The sequence below is a fragment of the Neomonachus schauinslandi genome, chromosome 9 (genome assembly GCF_002201575.2).
Source record: "Neomonachus schauinslandi chromosome 9, ASM220157v2, whole genome shotgun sequence".
Classification (NCBI taxonomy): domain Eukaryota; kingdom Metazoa; phylum Chordata; class Mammalia; order Carnivora; family Phocidae; genus Neomonachus; species Neomonachus schauinslandi.
In genome coordinates this window covers 65,604,552-65,628,051 of record NC_058411.1, presented here as the reverse complement: position 1 = coordinate 65,628,051, position 23,500 = coordinate 65,604,552, and the positions used below count along the sequence as shown (strand labels likewise).

The 23,500-nt window shown below is 38.2% G+C and overlaps 1 protein-coding gene across 2 annotated transcripts in view; it reads right to left on the bottom strand.

The window, feature by feature from the left end:
- PRKD1 (protein kinase D1) overlaps positions 1-23,500 on the bottom strand; it is a 318,037-nt gene that overhangs the window by 4,381 nt on the left and 290,156 nt on the right. For both annotated transcript variants that reach the window (XM_021695289.1, XM_021695290.1), the window contains 3 exons: positions 18,128-18,289; positions 17,477-17,575; positions 16,300-16,567 (listed from right to left, as the gene is read on the bottom strand). In XM_021695289.1, the coding sequence (XP_021550964.1) occupies positions 16,300-16,567; positions 17,477-17,575; positions 18,128-18,289 (529 nt within the window). The remainder of the gene's footprint in view (positions 1-16,299; positions 16,568-17,476; positions 17,576-18,127; positions 18,290-23,500) is intronic.

Genomic DNA, 23,500 nt, shown 5'->3' with positions numbered 1-23,500 from the left:
TGTACCATCCAAAATGCCTTTCACTAAACCCACTTTTAAAATAAATTCTAGTTTTGTTTTCACAATGTTCTCTTTATTGGCTATGTTCCTCACATGGGTCAACCATTCATTTATCTGTTCATTCACCATTCATTCACCAAATCTTCCCTAAGGAATGACTGTTGGCAATTACTTAGGGAACAAAAGAGTTAATGATAAAGCTCTAACCCTAAAAAGCTCCCAATCTAGTTGCAAAGGCAAAACGTGAGCGCGCACAGACACACTGGAGATAGTATGAGACTATCTCCAACGGTCCAGTCTATTTCATATGCCCATGAATACTAGTGACAAGAATTTGTTTCTCCTATAGTGTGCCCCAGACTGTCTTTTTATAGCTAACCCACATTAACTTGGCTCTATTTTGTATGACAGTTTTTCAAGTCTTAGGGACAGCAATTCACCTGCACTTCACCTTCTTACAGTTCCTTCAGCTGTCCTTCACACTCCTCATTCTTCCTGTGCACCCTTGACATTCACTAGCTTTTCTTCAATGTTCCTATTCATTGTTGACAGAAGCCTCCTCATAATTAACTGACTTATTTGTACACACAGATATTATTCAGGTAGCCTAGAATTGAGGGTATTTTAAATTGCACATTCATATTCTTACATAGTCCTGATAACAACCCTATGAAAGTAGTTATTATTTTCATTGCCACTTTATATAAAAGGAAAAGGTCATGTAACTTGGCCAAAGTCAGACAGCTCCTGAGCGGAGACTGAAATCTGGGGGTCTGGCTCCAAAGTCCCTGCTGTTAAAGACTATGGCATATAGCAACCAGATCATACCATTAACTTATTATTACTAACTGATATTAATGTTAAAAGTTAATTAAATTTAACATTTTTTCTAATTTTGAACATTAAATTCTTCTTAATTAGGTTTCTACCACACTTTTATGTTCTTATGTTCTTCTGTGAGTTTAATTCAACATTTTGGCATTCAAAGACTATTTTGAATACGGTATGAGTCCCTCCTATCATAAGGGCTAAGTATCCTAGCTATCTACCACTTCCAACTGAATGAGTCTATCTGCTATGTATTAATTAGATTATTAGAAACCTTTTTTTTTTTTTGGTCAGGAAAATGCTTTAATATGAGGCTGGATGACTCCATCCTAGATCATACTCCTAACCGCCGTGCCTACTGGTTATTCTCAGAGCAAGGCTGACAAAAAAAGGCAATCGCCTCCTAGGAGTACTGCCATCCAGTCCCTATTTTATCATCTTTTTTTTTTTTTTAAAGATTTTATTTATTTGACAGAGAGAGACACAGCGAGAAGGGAACACAAGCAGGGGTAGTGGGAGAAGGAGAAGCAGGCTTCCCGCCGAGCAGGGAGCCTGATGCAGGGCTCCATCCCAGGACCCTGGGACCATGACCTGAGCCGAAGGCAGACGCTTTAACAACTGAGCCACCCAGGCGCCCCCCTATTTTATCATCTTTTCCAAAGATGGAAGATGGATGGGAGATTTTTTCCAAATGTTTTATTATAGTGAAGGCACATTAGTCCTCAGTAGTACTTATTTTACCATTCTTATTTAAAAAAAAAAATTCAATTATTCTGGAAAAAAAATTAAGTAAACTAATATTGACTAATACTGACTTTTAGTCATTTCCTTCTAAGGGCCAGGATTTGTTTTCTAAATGTTTGAACACTATCTACTCTATCATTCAGTCTAGGATTTTGTCAAGGATCAATGTTAAGCTTCTTGTTGAATGAATTCAGAATTCATTCTTTACCCCTTTCAGAAATTCAGAAAACTCTGGCCTGTCTTAAGTATCCTGGCATCTCTCTCATTTTATCCATGATTAAAAATTACTCACAATGGCTCTAAGAGCACCACTGTGAACTTCTTTAATATGCAGTCATAAACATTTATCATATTTATAGATGCCATCGAGTGTCCTTCCTTTTGTGATACGAGCTAACTCCCAGCAGAAACTACTAGGTGTAATATTAAGAGTGTAGAGGGTCCAAGCTAAGGGAAGAGGAAGCCAGTAACAAATAAGCTAAAAGACTAGTAAAACTGGAGTAGCCCCAGCAGTCCCAAAATAGAGCCAGCAATCAGAAGAAAAGTCCAGATGGGGGTCTCAACTCCAGTTCCCAAATGTGAAATCAAGACTCAGCAATCTGATCTAAAGGGAATGCAGGGGATGAGGGGGAGGGAGAGAAAATGGGAGAGACAGATACAAAATTGGGCCATTCTGTGAATTTCTCTCAAAACTGAGCAAAGGAAAGAGGGAACATGTTCTGGGTCTGGTTGTGGGAAACAGGAGTACAGAAGAGGACTGCCTTAGAATGGAAAGTCAGAAGGTAAATGCATATTGGCACCACAGCAGAGCAGAACTCCAGAGCCCAAGGGGGAAGGTAGAAGGAGGCAGGAACTCCACGTTCCCCAGAGCTCCATGAAGATCTGCAGTCGAAGAGGTTTCCATAGCCCCATGAGAAAGGGATACTGGAGAAGGAGATAATGTCTCAGAAAATCTTGGTATCTTGTACCTCCTTCCCTAGATATAGCAAAAAGGATATATCCAATACCTGCCTTTCAAGAGTTGAAATTTATTGCAACACAGTGCTGGTCTCCACAGTTCTGGGCAATCAGCAGATGCAATTTTGAATAGCTAACACTGGCTAGGGCAAAAGCTCTGCAGGGAATCCTTTATTCCCTCGGGTTATATATATATATATGTTTCACAGTCTCCTCCTTTTATTCTCTCAGTATGAAGACTCCCCCATCCCTCCCTGAAGAAAACAGGAGAAAAATAGGCAGTGGCTGATTTCTCCTCTTTGCAGTAAATATGGTAACTTTTTCAGAGACTAGTAGGATTACCTTCTGCCATTTATTCTGGGAGTTAGCCTTTCTAATATTCTGAGGGTTTTGTTCCCTTCCTTAAACTCAATCCCCTCCTTCCCTGTCATTAATAAACTGTCGTAAATCCAAGCTCTCTAAACACCTTGGAGAGCCACATCGAGGTGATGAGGGAGAGAAGCAGAAAAATGTTCACCTTTAGTCCAGAAGGCTGACTGGTATAGCCTGCAGAGTTTCAATATAGATCAAATACATGCTGGTTGCTACATTCTTAAAGGGTCTCATGACTGCCTGTCTATCTCACCAATAGTTAATATCGAACTGAATGATAAGTACCAGAGAAATCTTGTGAAAGTAGTTTTATGAGTAGAAACTCAAAGAAGACAATTATGATCTAATACTCCCTGCACCCTCCCCCTTGAGGACTAGGCATATAAGCACCAGCTTCATTCAGTAAAGTGTAGCTCTTTCTGCCCGCGGGTCCTGTCCCTGTGCTACTTAAATAAACTTATGAAGTTGCACCATAAAACATATCAAGAATTCTTTCTTGACCTTCGTGCCAATGACCCCACCACAGAGGCCATGTGGAAACTCTTTCCCTTTTATTTGTTATTGGAAAATTTTAAGCAATTGTATGGTTCAAATTTTCATTTTTAAAGAATCCCTTATCCTTCATGAGCAAAAGAGCTTTGTGCCTTCTAAAATGTCTCTAGCCATGGATTCACACTGATGTCTCCTATAAGTTAGAAAACAAGAGAAAAGAAAATCTGTTTTTTGAAGCCTGATGTTTCTTTTTTGCCACAATAAATTCTTGGCTAACATGGTTACTTTCCCCCTAACTTCCTGTATAGCATTTCTCTCATTGCCCCATCAGCTGAGAGTCTAAAATGTCAGGAAAGCAAAGAGAAAATTGAATCAGACATTCTCTTTTGCTGGAATGGAACTTTAGCAGATGTTAGGATAGCTAAAGTTCTGGGCAGCCTGTCTGCCAGGTGTACAAGTATATCGGAACAAAACCAAAACTAAATTGTATATGCAGGTGCTGAAGGGCTTTGTTTTAATAGGAAAACAAATGTTTCATCAGAGTGCTAATTGTATGGATTCCATTTTTTCTGGCATCAAAATTCCAAATTACCTTTGAAATTGTAGAGACTATATTGCAGTCATTCTGTATTTCAAAGTAAATACCACGTGTATGGACAGAATAGGTTCTGTGCGGGGCGCCTGGGTGGGTCAGTCGACTGAGTGTCCAACTTTGGATTTTGGCTCAGGTCATGATCTCAGCGTTGTGAGATGAACCCCAGGTTGGGCTCCATGCTGTGTGTGGAGCCTGCTTAAGATTCTCTCTCTCCCTCTCCCTCTGCAACTTCCCCTTCCCTGACCTCTCTCCCTCTCTTAAAAAAAAAAAATAGGTTCTCTCTATATAGATTGGTACATTTGCATACGCCATTACTATGGCTAAACTGAAGGACATCCAAAACCTGGAGAAAATCCTACCAAATGAATAGAATTGGACATATTTGAATATATAATAGGTCCCATGTGTCAAACCTCTCAGTCATTTCCCATTTCCCATCTTGTATTATCTCAGTATATGCCTGTCTTCCCCCCCAATTCTTCCCACTAGATTTTAACTCCTTTAAGGTCACACAGATTATGTACTGATTTTTGCACATAAGTTTCATAAATATTTAAAATAAAATGTATCATTCAGCACATTAGAAAAATGCTTGCTAAACGGCATTTGGTAGATTGAATACATTAATTAGAAATTTAAATGGCCACTTTCTCAGCTCTAAGTTTTAATATCCACATTATGTGCATATGGTTTGTATTATTTTGGTTAAACATATCCCTGGATGGAAAGACATCACAACTCTATAAAATGTAATAGATCATAGGATTGGTGACTTCTATCAGAAAATCAAAATAATGCTGAGAATACCTGAAATAGAGATCATGTTATTTTGCAATGTTGATTTTACAAAAGAGAAATTACCTGTGAATCCCATGGGCTGACCTCTTTTTTCCAGAAACAGTACCTTTTCAACACTTCCCACACTGTCTTCTGTCCACCCACAAACTAGTCAGGTACAAATTTTCAAATAGGAAACCAGATCGAAACTATTATGCTAGTGATGGAGCCATCATCTGTCAAACCACTGCGCTCCTTGCCTTCAAGGAGGTATTTTCTTTTTCCCCTTTCGATTCTGCCTCACTGCCTGTCACAGTGTAGTGCTCATTACTTCTCTTGGTTTGCTTCATGCTGATGGTAAGTTGTGTGTTTATTTTAAAAATCATTTTGCAACCCTTCACATTCCAGCTCTCAACCCAGCAAGCTGTTGCCCGGCAACACTTCTCCTGGGCTGAAACCAGAGGCTGGCAGCAAACAAGGCCACTAGAAATCATCCTCTTACTTGGTCTGAGTCAATGACCGCAATCCAGTCAAGTGCAGGACCTTTCGAGACTCAAGTCGGTATCTTTCCTTTTCCAGTTCTTTCTTCTGTAGAAAGTTACTCTATCAATGGTTATGCCTTTGCTTTACAATTTCAGTTCCTCCTGAAGACTAGGAACACAATCTTGGAAATCATGAGTTGTTAAAAAACTGCCTACAGCAGCCCCCAAACTGATGCCAAATTGGTTCAAAATTTAAGGTAGAAATCAAAATACATTTACTACATGATCCTAATGATATTCAGGTGGATTTTTTTTTTTCCCTTTTTCACTGCACATTAAAATCCTTTGGAGAGGCTTCTGTGTTTCTGGTTTTTAAAAAAATGCTAATACTCAAGCCGCAGGTTCAAGTGAAAATCTTTAGGGAGGGGCTTCCAGGTATCAGTATTTTTAGAAGTATCTCAAGTGTTTGCTAGTATGTGCAGCTACCGTTGAGAACAACTCTGCCATGCCGTGCTTCTCAGACTTTCACATGCATATGAATAATCCAGGGATCCTACACTGAGGATTCTGATTTGGTAGATCCGGGGTAAGACCTCAGAATCTATGGTTTAGTGGATCCTGGGAAGAACCTTAGACCACATTTTAAGTAGCAAGGAACTAGAGCTATGAGAACATTGACAGGAGTTAATAATTGGTTAATATCACCTAAAGGGCCCCTGAATGGATGGATGTAAACATAGAGAAAGGTTTCTAAACATAGAGAAAGGTATCTGTCCTCAGCCCTATCTGGTTCAGTATTCTGCAATGAAGACACAGAAGGGTTTTAGGATTCAGAGGATGCCAACAGGAAGAGCAAGCAAATTGGATTACACAAATAAGTTCCAAAGTAACTGTATCTGCAGCTATGGGCCGTACTAATAAGATAACATTTAAAAGGGACAAATGAAAAGAAGTCCTCTTTTTAGGTCCCACTCCCCCCCCCCCCACCCCCGCCAAGGAAAGGTCTAAGTACAGAATTGGAAAACCTGGCTTATCAACAACATTCTGAGAAAGAATTCAGGATTCTAAATCCACAGTAAACTCAACACTTGTTTACTTACTGTTCCCAACTCAACTGTGATTTTATGTCATGCTAAAAGAAATGTGTTCTTTATCATGAGGAAGTGGTGACATCACTTTACACTTAACTAGACTCACGGAACCTGAGTGAGAACAGTTTTGGGGTTCGATTTCAAAAGAACATAAATGAAGATAAGAGTGTTTGGACCAGAGTGAATAAGAGGCTGTGAAGGAAAAGCTGACTGCCGGAGAGGAGAGGAGAGGAGAGGAGAGGAGAGGAGAGGAGAGGAGAGGAGAGGAGTGAAGCAAAGCTCAGGGGTGACATGATGGCTGCTTTCAAACCTCTGAGATGAGCCTCTAATTGGAAAAAGGAGCTGGCTTGTTCTAACAGTGGATATAAACACTGAGATATTTTTGCTCATTGTGCAAGGGTCAAATTCAGAAGAAACAGGGCTCCTCATGAAACTCTGTATTTTCTATCACTGAAGCAATTTAAGAATGTTTTGGATAATTACTCGATATCTTGAACTATAGAGCAGTACAGGGGTTAAGTAAGATTTTTAAGCTGCTGTATTTTGAAGTATTCTGTGTTGTCATTATAGAAGAAAGCAAACTCAGAATACTTAAAACTTTACTGTTCTTCTACCCTGACATTTCAGATGTCATATTTCAACTCAACTATGATATACATTCATAAGTGAAATTTTAATTTTATAATTGAGATATACAGGAAACACTTCAATTGGGGGGGGACAAATAAACAGCTGATTTTTGAGCACCTGTAATGCCAATATTCTTGCTAAAACTCAGCAGTTTCTTTCTACAAATTACTATATTTTAGAGAAAATTCTATTCGTTTTATCTTACTCGCTATTAAAATAAACAATTCCTTTCCTGGTGGTACATCTTTTCAAATATTATCTCATTTGGATTTTGAAATACATGTATATGTACACATACATACATAATAAAGAATTCACTCTATTAGATTAAAAAGAAAATCACTGCTCACAATTTTAAAGTTCCTTATTATTGAATGAGTGCATGGCTTAGAAACAAAAAAGTAAATGTAAGTAACTCCAGAATTTCAAGTGGGGATTATTAAACCCCATGGAAGTTCGAACCCACATAATTCACTTTAGTTTACCAATCGTGATAGAATTTCCTGGGACTCAGTCAAGCCTTTTGAAGCAGTTCACCAGCTCGTCCCCTCACATCTCCTCCGTGCTGATATGTCTGACAGTGGTGCTAATATGTTGACAAATCAATCTATTCATTAATATTCAGCAGGCTTGCTGGATCTGCAATCCTCATAAACTGTTACAAACAGAGTTTAATTATTAAAATGACAATTGTCTTTCTTTTGTTTCTTATACCATTGGATTTCTGGGTCTCGTCTACCCGAGGCTTATTTTCAACGGGGTTATTTTTTGTTTTGAACAATATGTAGTGCAAGAGGGACCTACAGCTGGTTCCTTTTCATGGTAAAGTGCTACTTCCAACTTAAGTGTTTAGCGTTCTGGAACACTGTTCATTTTGAAAACATACCATGTGGTATTCTTGGTGCTAGGCTTTTATTTAGCTTTGCTTTGTGTTTGTACTGGCTGTATTTTTCATCTTCGATTTCTGGGGGAAAAACACACTTGTGACCAATTTTATTTGAATTAACCACAGTGAATGGTAAAAATTGCTTTTAAAGTAAAATTGGGATGCTTTGATAAATTTAGTGGTATATTATGATAGCTAGTCCATGACTTGAGATGCCATATATTTTACACTGTGCATAAATCTCACCACAGGACTGAGACTCACTGGAAGAATAAATTACAGCTATGCTTATTAGGGAAAGGAGGAGACAGAAATACTAACCTTGAGGCTAATCGAGTACACAAGTGGAAAAACCCTATGTCACTGGGGCATCATCATGATTTGATCATTCTGAACTGAAGACAAGCTATAGGATTCATAGCAAGGGGTTTCCTCCCCCCTCCCCTTATATGTGGAATGTGAAAGCTTCATGTCAGCTCTTAATTCTTGATAATACCAACTAACCATGTGACTCTGAAGCTGAGCAGTAACAACACAGCAGGTGATTTGAGAGTAGGTGCTTCTTCAGACTTCACCTGTGAATACAGAACATGATCTCTGTCTGCAGGGGGTGGGGGCTCATTGTGAGACGATTTCCAAGGTTGCCTCTGTGTTGATTACTGCCTGCTTGCCTCCCTAATGGCACATAAAGGAATATCAAAACTCAGAAGAAAAAAAAAATAGTAATTTCTCCGGTGATCTTCACAGTCTATTACTAACCTTCCTCAGATTTACTGTGTGTCTCTAATTGAACACATTGATTCAGTTTGATGATGGAAATGTACTTTTTACTCTAATAAATGCTTTCCCATTGCTGCAGGTTTGTCATAGTTCTGGTGAGATGACTTGCACTGGAACAAATATGATATCTCACTCTACCAGCTATATAATCCACATCACTCGGTTATTATGTCACTTCCCTTCTTCCTTTAAGAGTAAAATCTTGGGAAAACAAAAGGTGCCTACTAAAGTCATACATAAGAAAGAACAGTTTAAGATGTATGTTATGATTCTGAGCAACTGAAAGAATTTAGGAAAGAGAATTTGTTTGACTTTCACACTTGAAAATTCTCCTTTGTGTGGACACAGGTTTAGAGAGTGAAGGTTATGTCTTCTTCATCTGCCCAGTCACGATGCAAGGGTTGGTGTTAAGGAAAAGGAAGCATAACTTTCACTCTTCAGTGAATGATACTTATATATAAAATATTACATATACTGTCTGTGTATTTAAAATTTTAGACATTTTTAGACCAGGCACAGAAGAATTATATAAAAGGTTGTACTCCATTTATTTCTGGAGCATTCTTTCCCCCCTCACACTTTTGTTCATTTTTATTATTTTTTATATATTTTTTTAAGTAGGCTCCATGCCCAGCATGGAGCCCAACATAGCACTTGAACCCACGACCCTGAGATCAAGACCTGAGCTGAGATCAAGAGGCAGACGCTTAACTGACTGAGCCACCCAGGCGCCCCACTTTGATTATTTTGTAATAAAAGTATTGCATGCACTTGGTAGAAGATCTAAATTAATCAGGAAAAGGAGTTCAAAATGAAAAGTAAAAACCTCACATCTCATTATGAGACCCACTCTCCAGAGATTACCTCTTTTAACTACTTAAAAAAAAAAATTCTTCTGATTTAAACCAGCGCTACTCAGAGGAGGTCCATGGATCACTGTAAATCTGTGAACTGTTTATTGGTCTACAATGAGATAAGTATAGAAAGTAAGACTAAGTCTTTGGAAACTTTTATAGCAATATGATATTGCTGTCACATTTATTTTATTTTACAAAGTACTGGTCCATATGTTTGGAAATTAAGATAAAATAAAACTGGTCCTTTATCACAGAGTTTGAGAAGAATCACCTTAAAAAAGAAAACAAGACAAACAGATTCCTTTCCATTAAGGACAATGAATCATTTTATTTTTTTCTTGACCTTATTGTCCTCCTTCCCCCAAGTAATGAGATTATCCTAAGTTAATGTACTGGCCACCTTTGTAATTTAGAACAGTGCCTGGCACACAATATGAGATATCTATCACAATACATATATGTAATATTTATTCACAAGTATTAATTCTTAAGATTAAATTACATATTAAATCATATACAGGTAAATTTGTATGACTCCGTCCGTTCACCTAGGCAGAATCTTATATGAACTCTGTGAAAGTTATGGCTCTTAGAGTTCTCTTTACCTCTTCTCTGTTCTCCTCCTTCTCAGGATTGCAGATGTTTCATTATTTACATTCTTTTGCGTAAGTATAATAAAGTCAGACATGCTTGGTCTAAAGGTTATCTAAAATTTTAAATTAATACGTGGAATAACTTATATGTAACTATTATGAACTGTAAGATTATAATCCCTGCCTCCTATTCCCTATAACCTATAATATAAAATTTCCAAGCCTATGTCCATTCAAAGGAGAATTTTCATGTGTTAAAAGGATTCTCTTATCCCACATTCCTTTAATTGCTCAAAATCATGGCACATGTTAGTTTATTATGTATTGTATATAACTTTATTATACAACTTTCTGTATTTCCTGGAGTTTATATGTTTTCTTTTTTATTCTTCACAAAAGAAACTGGTCAGGAAGCTTTTTCTATTCTTACTACTTTCATGACAATGTATATTGAAATACATTTAACATTTGGAACAAATTACATGCCCTGATATTAAATATCTGATAAAGAAAATGTGAATGCAAAAAGAGGTTGGGAATTAGAGAGGAGTTTTATAGTTTATTTAAATTTAAATTCCGGGAATTTATTTAAAAAGTTTTTTAGAAAAAAAAATTTTAGAGCACTGTTCAGCTGTTAGGTCTTTCAGAGGATCAGGGCTCTGGAGCAGCGTTTTTGGAAGTGTGATCCGTGGACTTTTTACATTCTCAGGGCAGGATTGCAGCTTATGGGGGTGGAGCCTGGGAATCTCCATTTTTAACTAGCTCCTCTGATGAAAGGGTGGCATGCCAAAGTTAAAAAACGCCTGCTACAGACTTAGAGCTAGGCTATGACAGGTTGTTTAAAATGAGCCATAATCAAGAAAGTTCTTCGGCAAAATTATTAGAAATCCCTTTCCTTGCAAATATTCCTGTGTTCTATTAGCTAGTTTTTCCATTTCCCATTTCTAAGCCTTACACCCCTGGTATCTACTTCTTAAGTCATAGACAGAGTCTTGTTTGCAATTTTCTGATGTTTTGGCAATGTCCATCCAAGATTTACCCTTATTATTGTACCAGATGTGCCAAACATGGAGAATAGCCTGGTCTATCCCTTGTTCTTTTGGAATTGCTAAAAATGCAATGAAAGGAAGGGCACATTGACACATGATCAAGTAAGGCATCATTTTCCTTAAGTTTCATCTGATTATCTAAAAAATGTTTAAGTGAAAATGGGCTGCTCTTTCCATAAGATAAAGTAAATTTGTCTAATCAAGTATATATTTTAAAACAGGTACACAAGTCCTTTCAAGGAACTGAGAAAGGTCATAGGATGGATGTGTTGAGGGCCAAACTGAACTCAGCATGTGATAAAGCTAGAGGTGGGAGTGAGGCCATGTGTAATCACTGATGGGTAATAATGGATAAACTGGATGGTGTCAAATGCCCATCCAGTAGTCACAATGATGAAATGAAACAAGAGGAAATGAAACAAATACACAACGCTGGCTTAGAATGAACGGTAATGTTCTCAAACTCCCATCTCATGATTACCTCAAGTCTTCTCTTGTGCAATTATTTGTAATATGATTCATTCTGGAGGGTTTTATTGTATACATGCATTCTTATTTAGTTATATTTGTACAACTGTATTTATAATGTGTGTATTTGGTTCTATATATAAATAACTATATATAACTAATTAAATATATGTTTAGTTACATATATAACTTTATATAATTACATACATGTGTGGGTATAACTAAATACACATATAAAGACAGATACATAGATCATGTAAAGTGACTGGAAAACAGAAAGTGTTCATATATTTAAGGTACTCTATCTATGTCAATCACTGTGCTAAGCACTTTGCAGTATAATTTCATTTAATACTTAATATAACCCAGTGAATTAGGAATTACTGTCACCATATTTCAGACAAGAAAACTGAGACCTAAGAGAGTAAGTAACTTGGATGGGGTCACCGTTACACTAAGTGGAAGAGCTCTCAACTCAGGTCATTATCACAACATGATCTTGTTTCCCTGTATTTTAAGACATTATTGAAAATTGTGTTGCTACTGTAGCTCTAAGCTGGTGAAAGCATATTAAAATTTAATGTGACAGCATGGCAAAATGCATTAGAAGGATAATCAAGAGGCTGTAAATGTAGTAGATAAGAGCATCTACCTTGGAGCCAGCTGACAGGATTTGCACCCTGGCCCCACTCAGGCAAATCACTTAACCCTCTGTGTCTATACCACTTCGTCTTTCAAATGGAAACAATTATAGTATCTACTCAAAGGCTGGGGATGATTAAATGAGTTCGTATATGTAAAGTGCTTGGCTATAATGCAAATGTCGTAGAAGTGTTAGCTACTATTATTTTTTTCTTTGAAAGTTTAATTTTATTATCTCCCTTGTACCTGTAACATTTGGTGAGTTAAGTTTTCCTCAAATTTTTTCTCATTTTTCAAATCATACCTTGATTCACAAAAAAATCTATTTTTATAATGGACATCTCTGTTAATGCTTTTGTGTTTGTTTTTAGCCTACTATCCTTTCCCTGCAGGAGCTTACTCTCCAAACTGGAGAGGCTCTCCATCATCCATATGGCCAATCAAAGCCACACTCCTGCGGTGACAATGGGATTGTTCCCAGGGTATTACAGGATTTAAGCAGAGCCAATCAGTGCCCCTTTTAGAGACTCTATGGCTACTGAGAGATAATTATTCTCCCACTCTGAGATCATGTACAATGAGTAGCATGTAAAGCCTGGGGCTGCCGGGGATCACTTGGCATCACATGAAGAGTCACCTGAGAAGGAAGCCATCATAAAGTAAAGTGGAGATGATGAGAGATGGAGAAATAGGACACTTGAACCACCGGATCCAAAGAGACGAGGTTCATCTTTTCGACTTCCCAGTTGTGTGAGTCAATAAATTATCTTCTGCTTAAGTTAGTTATAGGTTTCTATTATTTGCATACAAGAGTCCTGATTAATTAATTCACTGCTAAATTATTAGTAAGCACATCTCCAGAATGCTAGTACTCGGCTTATTCTATCATCATAGCAAAAATAATGAATGAGTTTAAAATATTCTCTATAGGGTCCTAAACATCAATCCATAAGAAAGAAGCACCCTTCCATGTACAACAATGTATGATATAAAGAATGGAGGCAAATAATTTCAAATCCAAGTCCTGCCACTGTGTGACTTTAGGCAAGGCACTTAACCTTTCTGGTTTCTGTCTATTACAGAGACTAAAACAAGTTACATATTGGAGGATTGTTGTGAGGTTCAAATGGCACAATGATAACTCCAGCACTCGAATACATAGTATTATATTGTGTCAGGTACATTTCTATACTAACAGAAAAAAATGCATGACCCAGGAATTTTTTCATTCTGACCCATCTATGTATGCTACAAGGACCCTACAACTTTCTTTTTTCTTTTGCGTTTTCATGCCAAGAAAAAAAAAATACAACTACAAATATGTCTGAAGAATCCTTGGGAAACATGCACATCAGTTTGCATATAATTTCTAAAATTGTACAATCAATTCTTGGTTACCCGCCAGAGCAATTGCTTAGAGCTTAGTGTTCTAGCCTCCTCCTAAATCAAAATCCTTGGTTCACCCCACACCTGCCTTTGTAGATGCTTTTCACATCCTTTATTTCATTCAGTCTCTGTTACAACCTCATTATATAGGCAGGAACCAAAGCTCAAAGAAGGTTTAGTGATGGCTAATGAGAATGGCAGACAGGATGATAAATCCAACTGCTTGACTATTGGTCCTTACCTTTGATTTTAGAGTCACTGAGGTGCTTAGATTTTTATTTCCTTGTATCCGGATGGTGGTCTGGTGTGGTTTAAAGTATACTGTGACTAAAAATTCACTAATATCAGTTGTGACCATCCTTTACCAATACTAGCTTGCTTGTGTATTTATCAGCTCCTATGTGATTAAAATTATGTCGTACCAGCCCGTTATTACTTTTCATGAGGGAATTATTTGTTCTCAACAAGATAGTGGGATAGACTCCAGGCCAGTAACTACTTCTGTAACACTTCAGCTAATATTATGACATCTTTAACTAACTTTTTTATATTTGACTATTAGTTCTGTTCATACACCAGCAGCTAGGTAACTCATCTGCCATCCAGAGCCTCAACTGGCAGGCAGTGACAACTCTTGTGCTTCAAAGGCAAGGATGAGTCAGAAGAAGATACTGAGGAGAGAGGCCAGTTAATTCCCAAACTGATACTTGAGTCATTTAGAAAAGTGAGGGTCTATCTGAGCTGGCCTCCACTTCACTTTGTCTGAGTGGTAGGAAATTTTTAGCACTTAGAAATACGTACAGCAAGTAAAATATGTACTTACTGGTCAAATATAAATGCCTTTTTAAATTTTCCATGTAATTCTCTTTCTGAAATGCTACATCTCTTTCTTTGCAAATTTTGTGCACACATATATATGGGGTTTCCCAACTACAGTTCCTTGAGGCATTAATATTTAGGTCTCTGGTCTCTACTATCAGTGATAATTAAACATTCACAGTCTGTAACTGTTCGATTCTGGCCTCAGTAGGCTGTATCAACACAGCTAGGCCAGCACATTTCCACAGTACCAGAGAGAGGGCATCATTTATTCCACTACTCCAAGAAAAAGATTTTAAAATGTGGAGGCTATTTTCCCAATGTCCTATTCCTGCATAACAGGAAAATGCGACTGGCTTCAGAGGTATTCCCAATTTGCACTGTGGTAACAATATCAAGTCATTTTACTGGATTTCTGGACTGCAGGTATCAAGCATAATGGTTAACTGTATTTAAAGGTAGTGTTTCCTAACAAGGATACTGGTCACAAGGTTATTTGATAATTCCACCTTACTGCCTTCTGGAATGGAAACATAATGATACTTTTGCTTTTTGTCTCTGTTAAATTATCCTAAATATTTCATTAGTGCTTTGGCTACATGATAGTTCTTTTGTAGGTCACAGATTCCTTTAAGATATATCCATCCAGCTATGATTTACAACTAATTAGAGGATGTTAAAGGTTGTTGCTAATAGTAACTCAAAGCCCTGATAATGGATAGCTCTTGCCATTTAATACCAACAATAGTCTAAGAACTTAATTACCTCAGGCAGTTTATCTACATTCTTTTCCAATTTCTACATCATCGCATTCAGTAACAGGTATTGAACAGATGTTTATCTATGACTGTATTTGCCTTTTTAAGTGGCGAAAAATCTGAACAAACTTAGAACTAGACATGGCCTAAAAACTAAAGAAGGACCGGTCATTAACCGGTGGTGGTTAAAAAATGTATGCGCAGATTGTCTGGGTATAAATTCTGGCTCTGCCACTTACTAGCTCTGTCATTTCGGCCTGTGGTGTCCCTTCTTTTGCCTCAGTGCTCTTACCTGAAACCCAGGTGTAACAGTAAAACTTATCTTACAGGGTTGTTGTGAGAATTAAAGAAACTCCAAAGTACGTTCATCGGGTTATTCTATTCCACAGCACTGGGTGTGCCATTTTCTCTGCCCTGATTGCCCCTCCCACTTTTAAAACTCTTTCTCTCTAAGAAGAAGGAAAGATTTTTTTAAGAGTTTAACTTTAAATAATGCAGCACTGCCAAGGCAATCTATCCTAAAGAAATCAATCAGAGATACACATAGAAATTATATATAAGGATCAAATAGGAACAACCTAAAAATATAATACCAGGGAAATCGCTAAAGAAAATACCATATATATTCTAATGTCACATGAAGGAAATCAGCACACAAAGAACTGGCATACTAATATATAATATGATAATTAAAATATCACTATCATCATAAAGTTCGTGTGTCCCTAATAAAGTGCTTAATACAAAAACAGGTATATGGTTAGTAAAGATTACTCTTAAAAGAGATTAGCTGTCTCCATTACATCAACGTTTACAAGTTCTAAGGCAATATGCCAAAATAATAACAATTTCTTTTTGTTTCAGTTGTCTCTTAACATGTATCACTCAATTTCTCTATAAAATATGGACATTTCATCAGAAGATGTTTCGGTCTCCATTTCCTTTACTCCTTCCTAATCCACCTTAACAACTTGTGCCCCTACTCCAGTGGACAATTTGCAATGAACATTTATCAATTTAATAATTCACAATTGAATTAATAGTATAACATTTAAGCATTAAGCCATTATCATTTTTGAGTGGGAGATAGTACCTTCGTGAGAGATTTCCTTCCAGGGATTTGGTGGATACATGAAAGCTGCATTCTGGATTTGGTCATGTATGTCTTCATCTTCATTGAACGGGAACGTACCACTTAGGCTTACATAGATGATGACTCCAACAGACCACATGTCTAGAGAGCGGTTATAGCCCTTGTTCCTTAAGACCTCAGGAGCCAGGTAAGCTGGGGTGCCCACCACTGACCTCCGGAAAGACTTTTCTCCAATGATCCGGGCAAAACCAAAGTCACAAAGTTTCACCTGTTGGTAATAGATGGTTTGCAGAAATGGTAAGGTCACAAATGGTGTGTCTGTGTGTGTCTTAGCTCAGGTCTGTCAACGACAATTAGAATACTTCACATATATTGTATAGATTTCTCATGCATGATAGAAGTAATAGCTATTTTCCATTTTATATATTTGAAGAAAGTGGTGAAATACTGGTACAAAAGTATATTTTCATTCCTGAAAAAATCATCTAAACATTCATCCTTCCTTCCCCCCAACACAAAACTGAGAGATAAATGTGAAAATATGTATACTCAGAAGTGGGTAATACTCTTTTACAAGGCAGAAAAACCTCATGCAAATCTGGAACGCAAGGGCTTATTATAAGTAAAGGTTGAAGGATCAGCATAGAGACCTGTCATATTACCTACAATGATCCTCAAAATCAGCTCTGCTTGGGAACCTAGACAGAACCTGAAGAGGTCAGGGAAGCAAGGCGGATAGCCGCCTTAGGTCACTTCGGATAGCAGATTCCCTGGGGAGGTGCGCAGTAGTTTTCCATCCTCTGAGTTGAGGAAAAGCAGAAACGTTTGCCCTTGCCCCTCACAACAACACTGAACTTCACCGTCCCTGGGACTCTTCAGTGTTCTCCTCCCTCCCTGGCCAGTGTTTTCAGCACTGCCTGGGGCTGCCAGTGTCCCAGGCTCTGTCTACACTAGCATGTGAACAAGCACAATGAGGAGGCTCTGCACGTGTTGCACTCAGGCAGGCTGAACTGAGAAGCCAGAGTAACAAAGCTGCAGTCCCCAAGATCGAAGAAGGAGACAAATGGATGAAAACGAATAGGTAAAACATGAAACAAATAAAGCTTTTGAGGAAAAAATCCTGCAGGGGAGCCGGCTGCCATCAGCTGGCTTTGCCGAGAGAGGCTTTCATACTTGCCTGGGGGAAAGGATCTGCCGATGCCAGCAACACGTTTTCTGGTTTGAGGTCACAGTGAACGATATTTTTAAAGTGAAGATGCCGCAAAGCCACAAGTATCTAGAGACAAGAAAATCATCAAAATAATCTTATTTTGGTCTATGAGTTTATTTCTAAATGTCTTCTACTGGGACATAAATTGGAAGGGCCACGAAAAAACCCACAATGAACAGTTAAGCCTCTTTACACCAAGACGCTGAAATGAGCTCAATTCACAGGGCAGGTTTCTAAGGAAACGTGAGCAGAAAGAGTAGCATAAGAGGGTATTGATACAGCAACCAAGACAGGTGTAGATAACAGATGTCAGTAATATCTTCCAGGGAGACCCATTCTTGAATAGTTTTAAAGAACCAGGACTCAGTCACTGTGCAATTGAAAGTTTCATGAGTAGTTTTAATACATGGGCCCACAGACGCATGACTCACTTGGTATGCTGGACTCTGGAGACCACAGATAGAAACGAAATAATACAACAAGCCCCCACCACCTTTCCAAGTGTAAGTCAGACTTGGGACTCGGGGACTAAACAAGGCTAGGAAGCTGCAGTAAAACAGTGATAACATTTGATATTGAATATTATCTTTTTTTTTCTGTCTCTAATTGATTTCTTACCTGAGTAATTAAAAACTTCGTTATGTGCTCTGGCAACCTGCCCTTTTCACTTGACAAGATCATCTCCAGCATGTCTCCATGGAGTTTTTCCATAACAACAAACACTCTTTCAGGCGTCTCAAACATACACTCCAAATTTACAACACCAGGGTGATGAAGGTTCTATTAAAGATAAATAAAGCACTTGAAGAAAATGAGTTTTTTGATACTGTTTGGCAAGCTCACTGATTATATAAAACTGTTCAAGCTTAAAGCTATGGAGAAACCTACACTTCAGATTTTTAACATTTCTAAATTCCACATGTGCTGCCTTATATTTTTGAAATTATAATGTCTCCAAGAAATATATCTTTACTTTCTATGCAGAGTGAAATTATTTTTTTCTATGCTGAAAAACCTAAGTTCCAGCACAGTGAATTGCTAATTAGGTTTTAATTAGAATGCCATATTGAGAAATCTGTAATTTCTCAGGATCATCTCCAATATTAAGCATACCACCCTAAATAAGCATACTAGGCCATCTCTACACACTTGATAGAAAGTTAATATAGACAAGATGAAATCTGTACTTGCAGCGCATCAGATGGCACTGAGGAAGCACATGAGTCAAAACCTTTTGGAATTGTTCTGCTATGAGAAGCTGCAGTAGTTGCTACCAACGCTCCTATACAGAGTGAAGATTGCCAGGAAAACAGTAAAAAAAAAAAAAAAAAAATTATTGAGCCCATGTTTTGTTCGGTACCCCATGCCACGTAGTAGTACTGCATGGTTCTCAAGCACTCAATAAATATTTCCACAATAAAGCAATGGCTAATGAGAGGATGCATTCGGCTTGACATGTTAATTGTCACATATGTCAAGTAAAATTACTCTTAACATTAGATGGACCCTTGTGAGGATGCTTCAGTCTGAATGTTGCTGTGGGGTCATCAACAAAGCCTTCGATCATCTGACCTTTATTTTATTTTTCTTCTGTGCACAACAACAAAAAATCCTAACATTAAAAGAACTATTATACATTCCTGGGGCGCCTGGGTGGCTCAGTTGATTAAGCCACTGCCTTCGGCTCAGGTCATGATCCTGGAGTCCCGGGATCGAGTCCCGCATCGGGCTCCCTGCTCGGCGGGGGGTCTGCTTCTCCCTCTGACCCTCCCCCCTCTCATGTGCTTTCTCTCTCTCATTCTCTCTCTCCCAAATAAATAAATAAAATCTTTAGAAAAAAAATAATAAAAAAAATAAAAGAACTATTATACATTCCACTTACATTTCAGCGAGAAACAGAAAAAAAAAAATCACCATGAACACAAACTACCTAAAGAAAAAATCAGGCACTAACTGAAATGTACTAACAGCTGGACAGAGAAAAAAAAAATAAATGATTTTAGAAAAAAAATTCTCCTTCAGAGATAAAAGTGCACGTAAAACGAAATTTTCACAAACTTCTTGAAACCTGAGACGGCTCGCTCTTTAGACTTCACAGATGGGTACTGGCTGGTGAGTAGCAGAAGGGATCGCAGGTGAGTCTGCACGGTTGTCGTCCTCCCTCTGCCCAAGGACAAGGAGAGTCTGGCGTGAACTGGATACGGAGCCTGACAAAAGCTCCCATGATGATAACCCGTCTCTCAGGACGCCCTGCCCGTACTTGGGCCATGCTGATTCTGCCTCAGACACCTGATGGGTCTTTTTGATTTTGGTGCCTTGATGCCCAATCCTGTACCATTAATGTGGTCAGGGAAGAGCAAGTTTCTGAATGTGGTCTGAACAGATGTCTACACTTCTACCCCAAAGCCTTTCACCTCCAGAGGGCTGGAGTCACTGTTCTTGAAACTGTCACACTGTTAACTGGTCAAAACTGTCTACTTCAGGATAGACTAAGCCTCTAGCTTCAGAGCTGAAGTACATGGAGAGAGAGTGAGATGAACAAAACTACTACTTTATTTGTCCTGACTGGCTACAAATAAGACCGGACAGCTGCTGGGCTTCGACCATTGTGGGGGTGCCAGATCGTTAGGTGGGAGACGCTAATGAAGGACTCTGTGAGTCCATTTGATATGCAGTATGGAGGGCCAGTGATAGCATTGCTCGTACCTGAACCCATGCCCAGGCTGTCACATGGTCTTGAATCCCCTTCCTGGATCCAGGAGCCACACCGAGTAGAAAGACTACCAGCCCCTGGGGTATCCAGGCATCTCAGCTGCCCTCTTTTAAATCAATGATGACAGGAAAGGATTTAAGAATGACATGAGAGTCCTGCCTGAGTTACAATTCTCCTGCGACAAGTCCGCTGTGAAATGTGCTAAGTGTACCTTCCTCTTTGAGTATCTTCTGAACTGATTCTTTTTTCTATTTACTCTAACTTTAAGCATTTAAGCAGTATTCTGGAGAGTTTGGCTTTCTTTCTTTTTTTTTTTTTAATATTTTATTTATTCATTTGAGAGAGAGAGAGACAGAGCACAAGCAGGGGAAGAGGCAGAGGGAGAGGGAGAAGCAGACTTCCCGCTGAGCTGGGAGCCTGACGTGGGGCTCGATCCCAGGACCCCAAGATCATGACCTGAGGGGAAGTCAGACGCTTAACCGACTGAGCCATGTAGGTGCCCCGAGTTTGGCTTTCTTAAATGACCAAGGCCTTGTTGACTGAGTGGGGAGCAGGAACGATGAATAGGAAAGCAGGAGACAGACAGAAGAAGGTAGCGATGCAAGGGGTCACCCGCGTAGACCTAGGAAAAACTGGAGTGTGAAGAAGATCAATGAAAAGGAGGCTCAGGAAGTGCAGGGGAGAACAGAAGTCGTGCTGCTTCTGTATCCTGTCTTGGGCTATGAAGGGTGGGGAAGAAGAGGGAGTCAGGAAATGGCCAGGAAGCTCTCCTACCTAAATTAATCCAAATATATATGCAATGTTGATTCTCATGTGCTTCTACTGGCATTCCTCTATGTGAGTGAAGTCTTAAAAGTACTAACATCCTGTGTCAGTATTTCTTTTTTCCTATTCCCTATTCTACAACATGACTTAAGGAGCCCCTATATGAGGCGAGGACTTAAATGGGTTTATCTATTTGGTGTATTCCCAGAATGTTCTAGGCCAAAAGTATGGAACAGATTAATGAGATTATTCACTGTCAACTATCTTGTGCCATGTTCACTGTAAACTCTGAAGCACTCTAAAATGTCCCCTACTAACATCTTTATGAAAGGATAAGGGGAAAGTTTGCTATTTTTAATAAGGGACTTTGAATATAGTTAGGTATATAGATTTATAAAAAATTCAGTAAAAGCATTGAACTAAAAGTCATGTATACACAACTGGTAAAAAGATGTTTTAGAAAAGTTTAGACTAATATGTTTGCTGCACGTGGCCCTTGCTCTTATAAAAACCCTTATGCTTTTCTAGGTTTGCTAAAGAATACACTGAGTGGGGGGCACCTGGGTGACTCAGTTGGTTAAGCAGCTGCCTTCAGCTCAGGTCATGATCCCAGGGTCCTGGGATCGAGCCCCGCATCAGGCTCCCTGCTCAGCAGAGAGCCTGCTTCTCCCTCTCCCTCTGCCTGCCACTCTGCCTACTTGTGCTGTCTCTCTGTCAAATAGATAAATAAAAGATATCTTTAAAAAAAAAAATCCTTTCCAGATTCCTTTAAAAAAAAAAAAGAATACACTGAGTGGTAGTTGAAAAATTTTTCCAAGAGAAAAATGATTTTTTTTTCCTGCAGAGCTGATATATAACAAATTGACATTTTTAAAGTTTATCATGTGTAGTTGAGACAAGGCCATCACAGATGCTTACTCATGAGCTGTATTTTTTGCATTGACCCAAATGACCAAACTTGTTTTTATATTTGACAGTAACAAAAGAAAAGAGAATAGAAAGAATCATGCCTTATTTATCCATATTCTCCATACTATACTGATGAATACTTCTTTACCCTAGAGAAGATAGTATTTGGAGACTGGAAATAAAAAAAAAAAAATTCAAGGCCTTATTTTCTATTATAATTCATATTACCTTTTTAATTCCTTAAGGGTAACTCTAAGATAAGCTTCAACTCAAGCGGTCCATGTGACTTGTTCACAATTTTACTCTTCTATATAAAATATGAAATAGCTTTTCAACTTTTCCTACTAATGTCCAAAGTAACTGAATTAACTGAAAAGTGGCTTGATGACCACAATACTATGGCAGACTAGTGTTCAGAAGGAATTGTGCTAACTTCTCAGGCCTGCCTCAGGAACTCAGATAATAAATTTCATGGCAGAGTAATCTACTCCTGGACTCTCTGGCCATCTGTTCGTTGCATTTAAGCAACTTAATTTTCAGGAAATGAAACATTTGGTCAAGTACAGGAAAGAATAGTGTCCATTCACACTTCACAGATTGATGACATATCCACGGGGTGAATATAAATTATTCTGAAGTCTGGAGGAAATACTATTTGGAGATCAAGACAAAAATTTTCCTGATTCAAGTTGCCTAGAAAATCCTTATGTAATTAATGGAAACTAGTCACTAAAAGCAAAAGCTTTTATAAAGGTTACAATATTTTATCTGAAAAAAAAAGAAAAAAGGATTTAACTAATCCACATTTTTAGTGAATGCATACATTCTATTTATATTTTTTAGATTCATGTTAAGCAATATTTCATTAGTACTTGTATTCTTTAATTCTAATAGTGTTGCTTTATTTTAATACTCAACTCTGAAGTCCAGTATTCATTCCATATATTTAGCTGTGACAAGTTAAAGGTGTCATGTTTTCCCATTCTTTATTCTGCCTTCAGGATTATTATACTCAAACATATGAGAGGTAGGAAAAGAGGAGACTTAGAATCAACATATCTTTTTAACAGGTTATTTAGGAGCAATATAGCCTTAATATGGGGACTTCTGACTACTTTTCTATCAAACACCTGAATGATTTGGTTCATAATGAGACAGAAAGAAATAAACTTAACAATGATGAGTCCAAGGTCTAAATTTTACATGGCATGCAGAACAGAAGGAAGAATATTCCATTACACAGTGGTATTGGTGGGGACATGAGGTGCCTTTCTCAGAAGTAAAGCATTGTGGCAATGGCTTTGTTGATCCTCATTACTGCCCGTTTGCCAGGGTTGAGAGAAGAGCACACCTTCTTATCTATTTTCCAATCACATTCTCTTACAATTTATACTCATTTAAGGACCCTCGAAATCACCATCATCTGATGCCTTATAAAGGGGAAAAAGCATGTAATTCCTGGAGAGATGCAACAAAAGTCAATGTAGAAAGCAGATGATTATAAGAAGACTCAGTAAAGATAATACCAAAATTGATAAGGGAAGCTCAGCTATCTCTCCTAAGTTCCAGAATCTTATATCCAAGTGTCTTTTTTCATGTAAGTG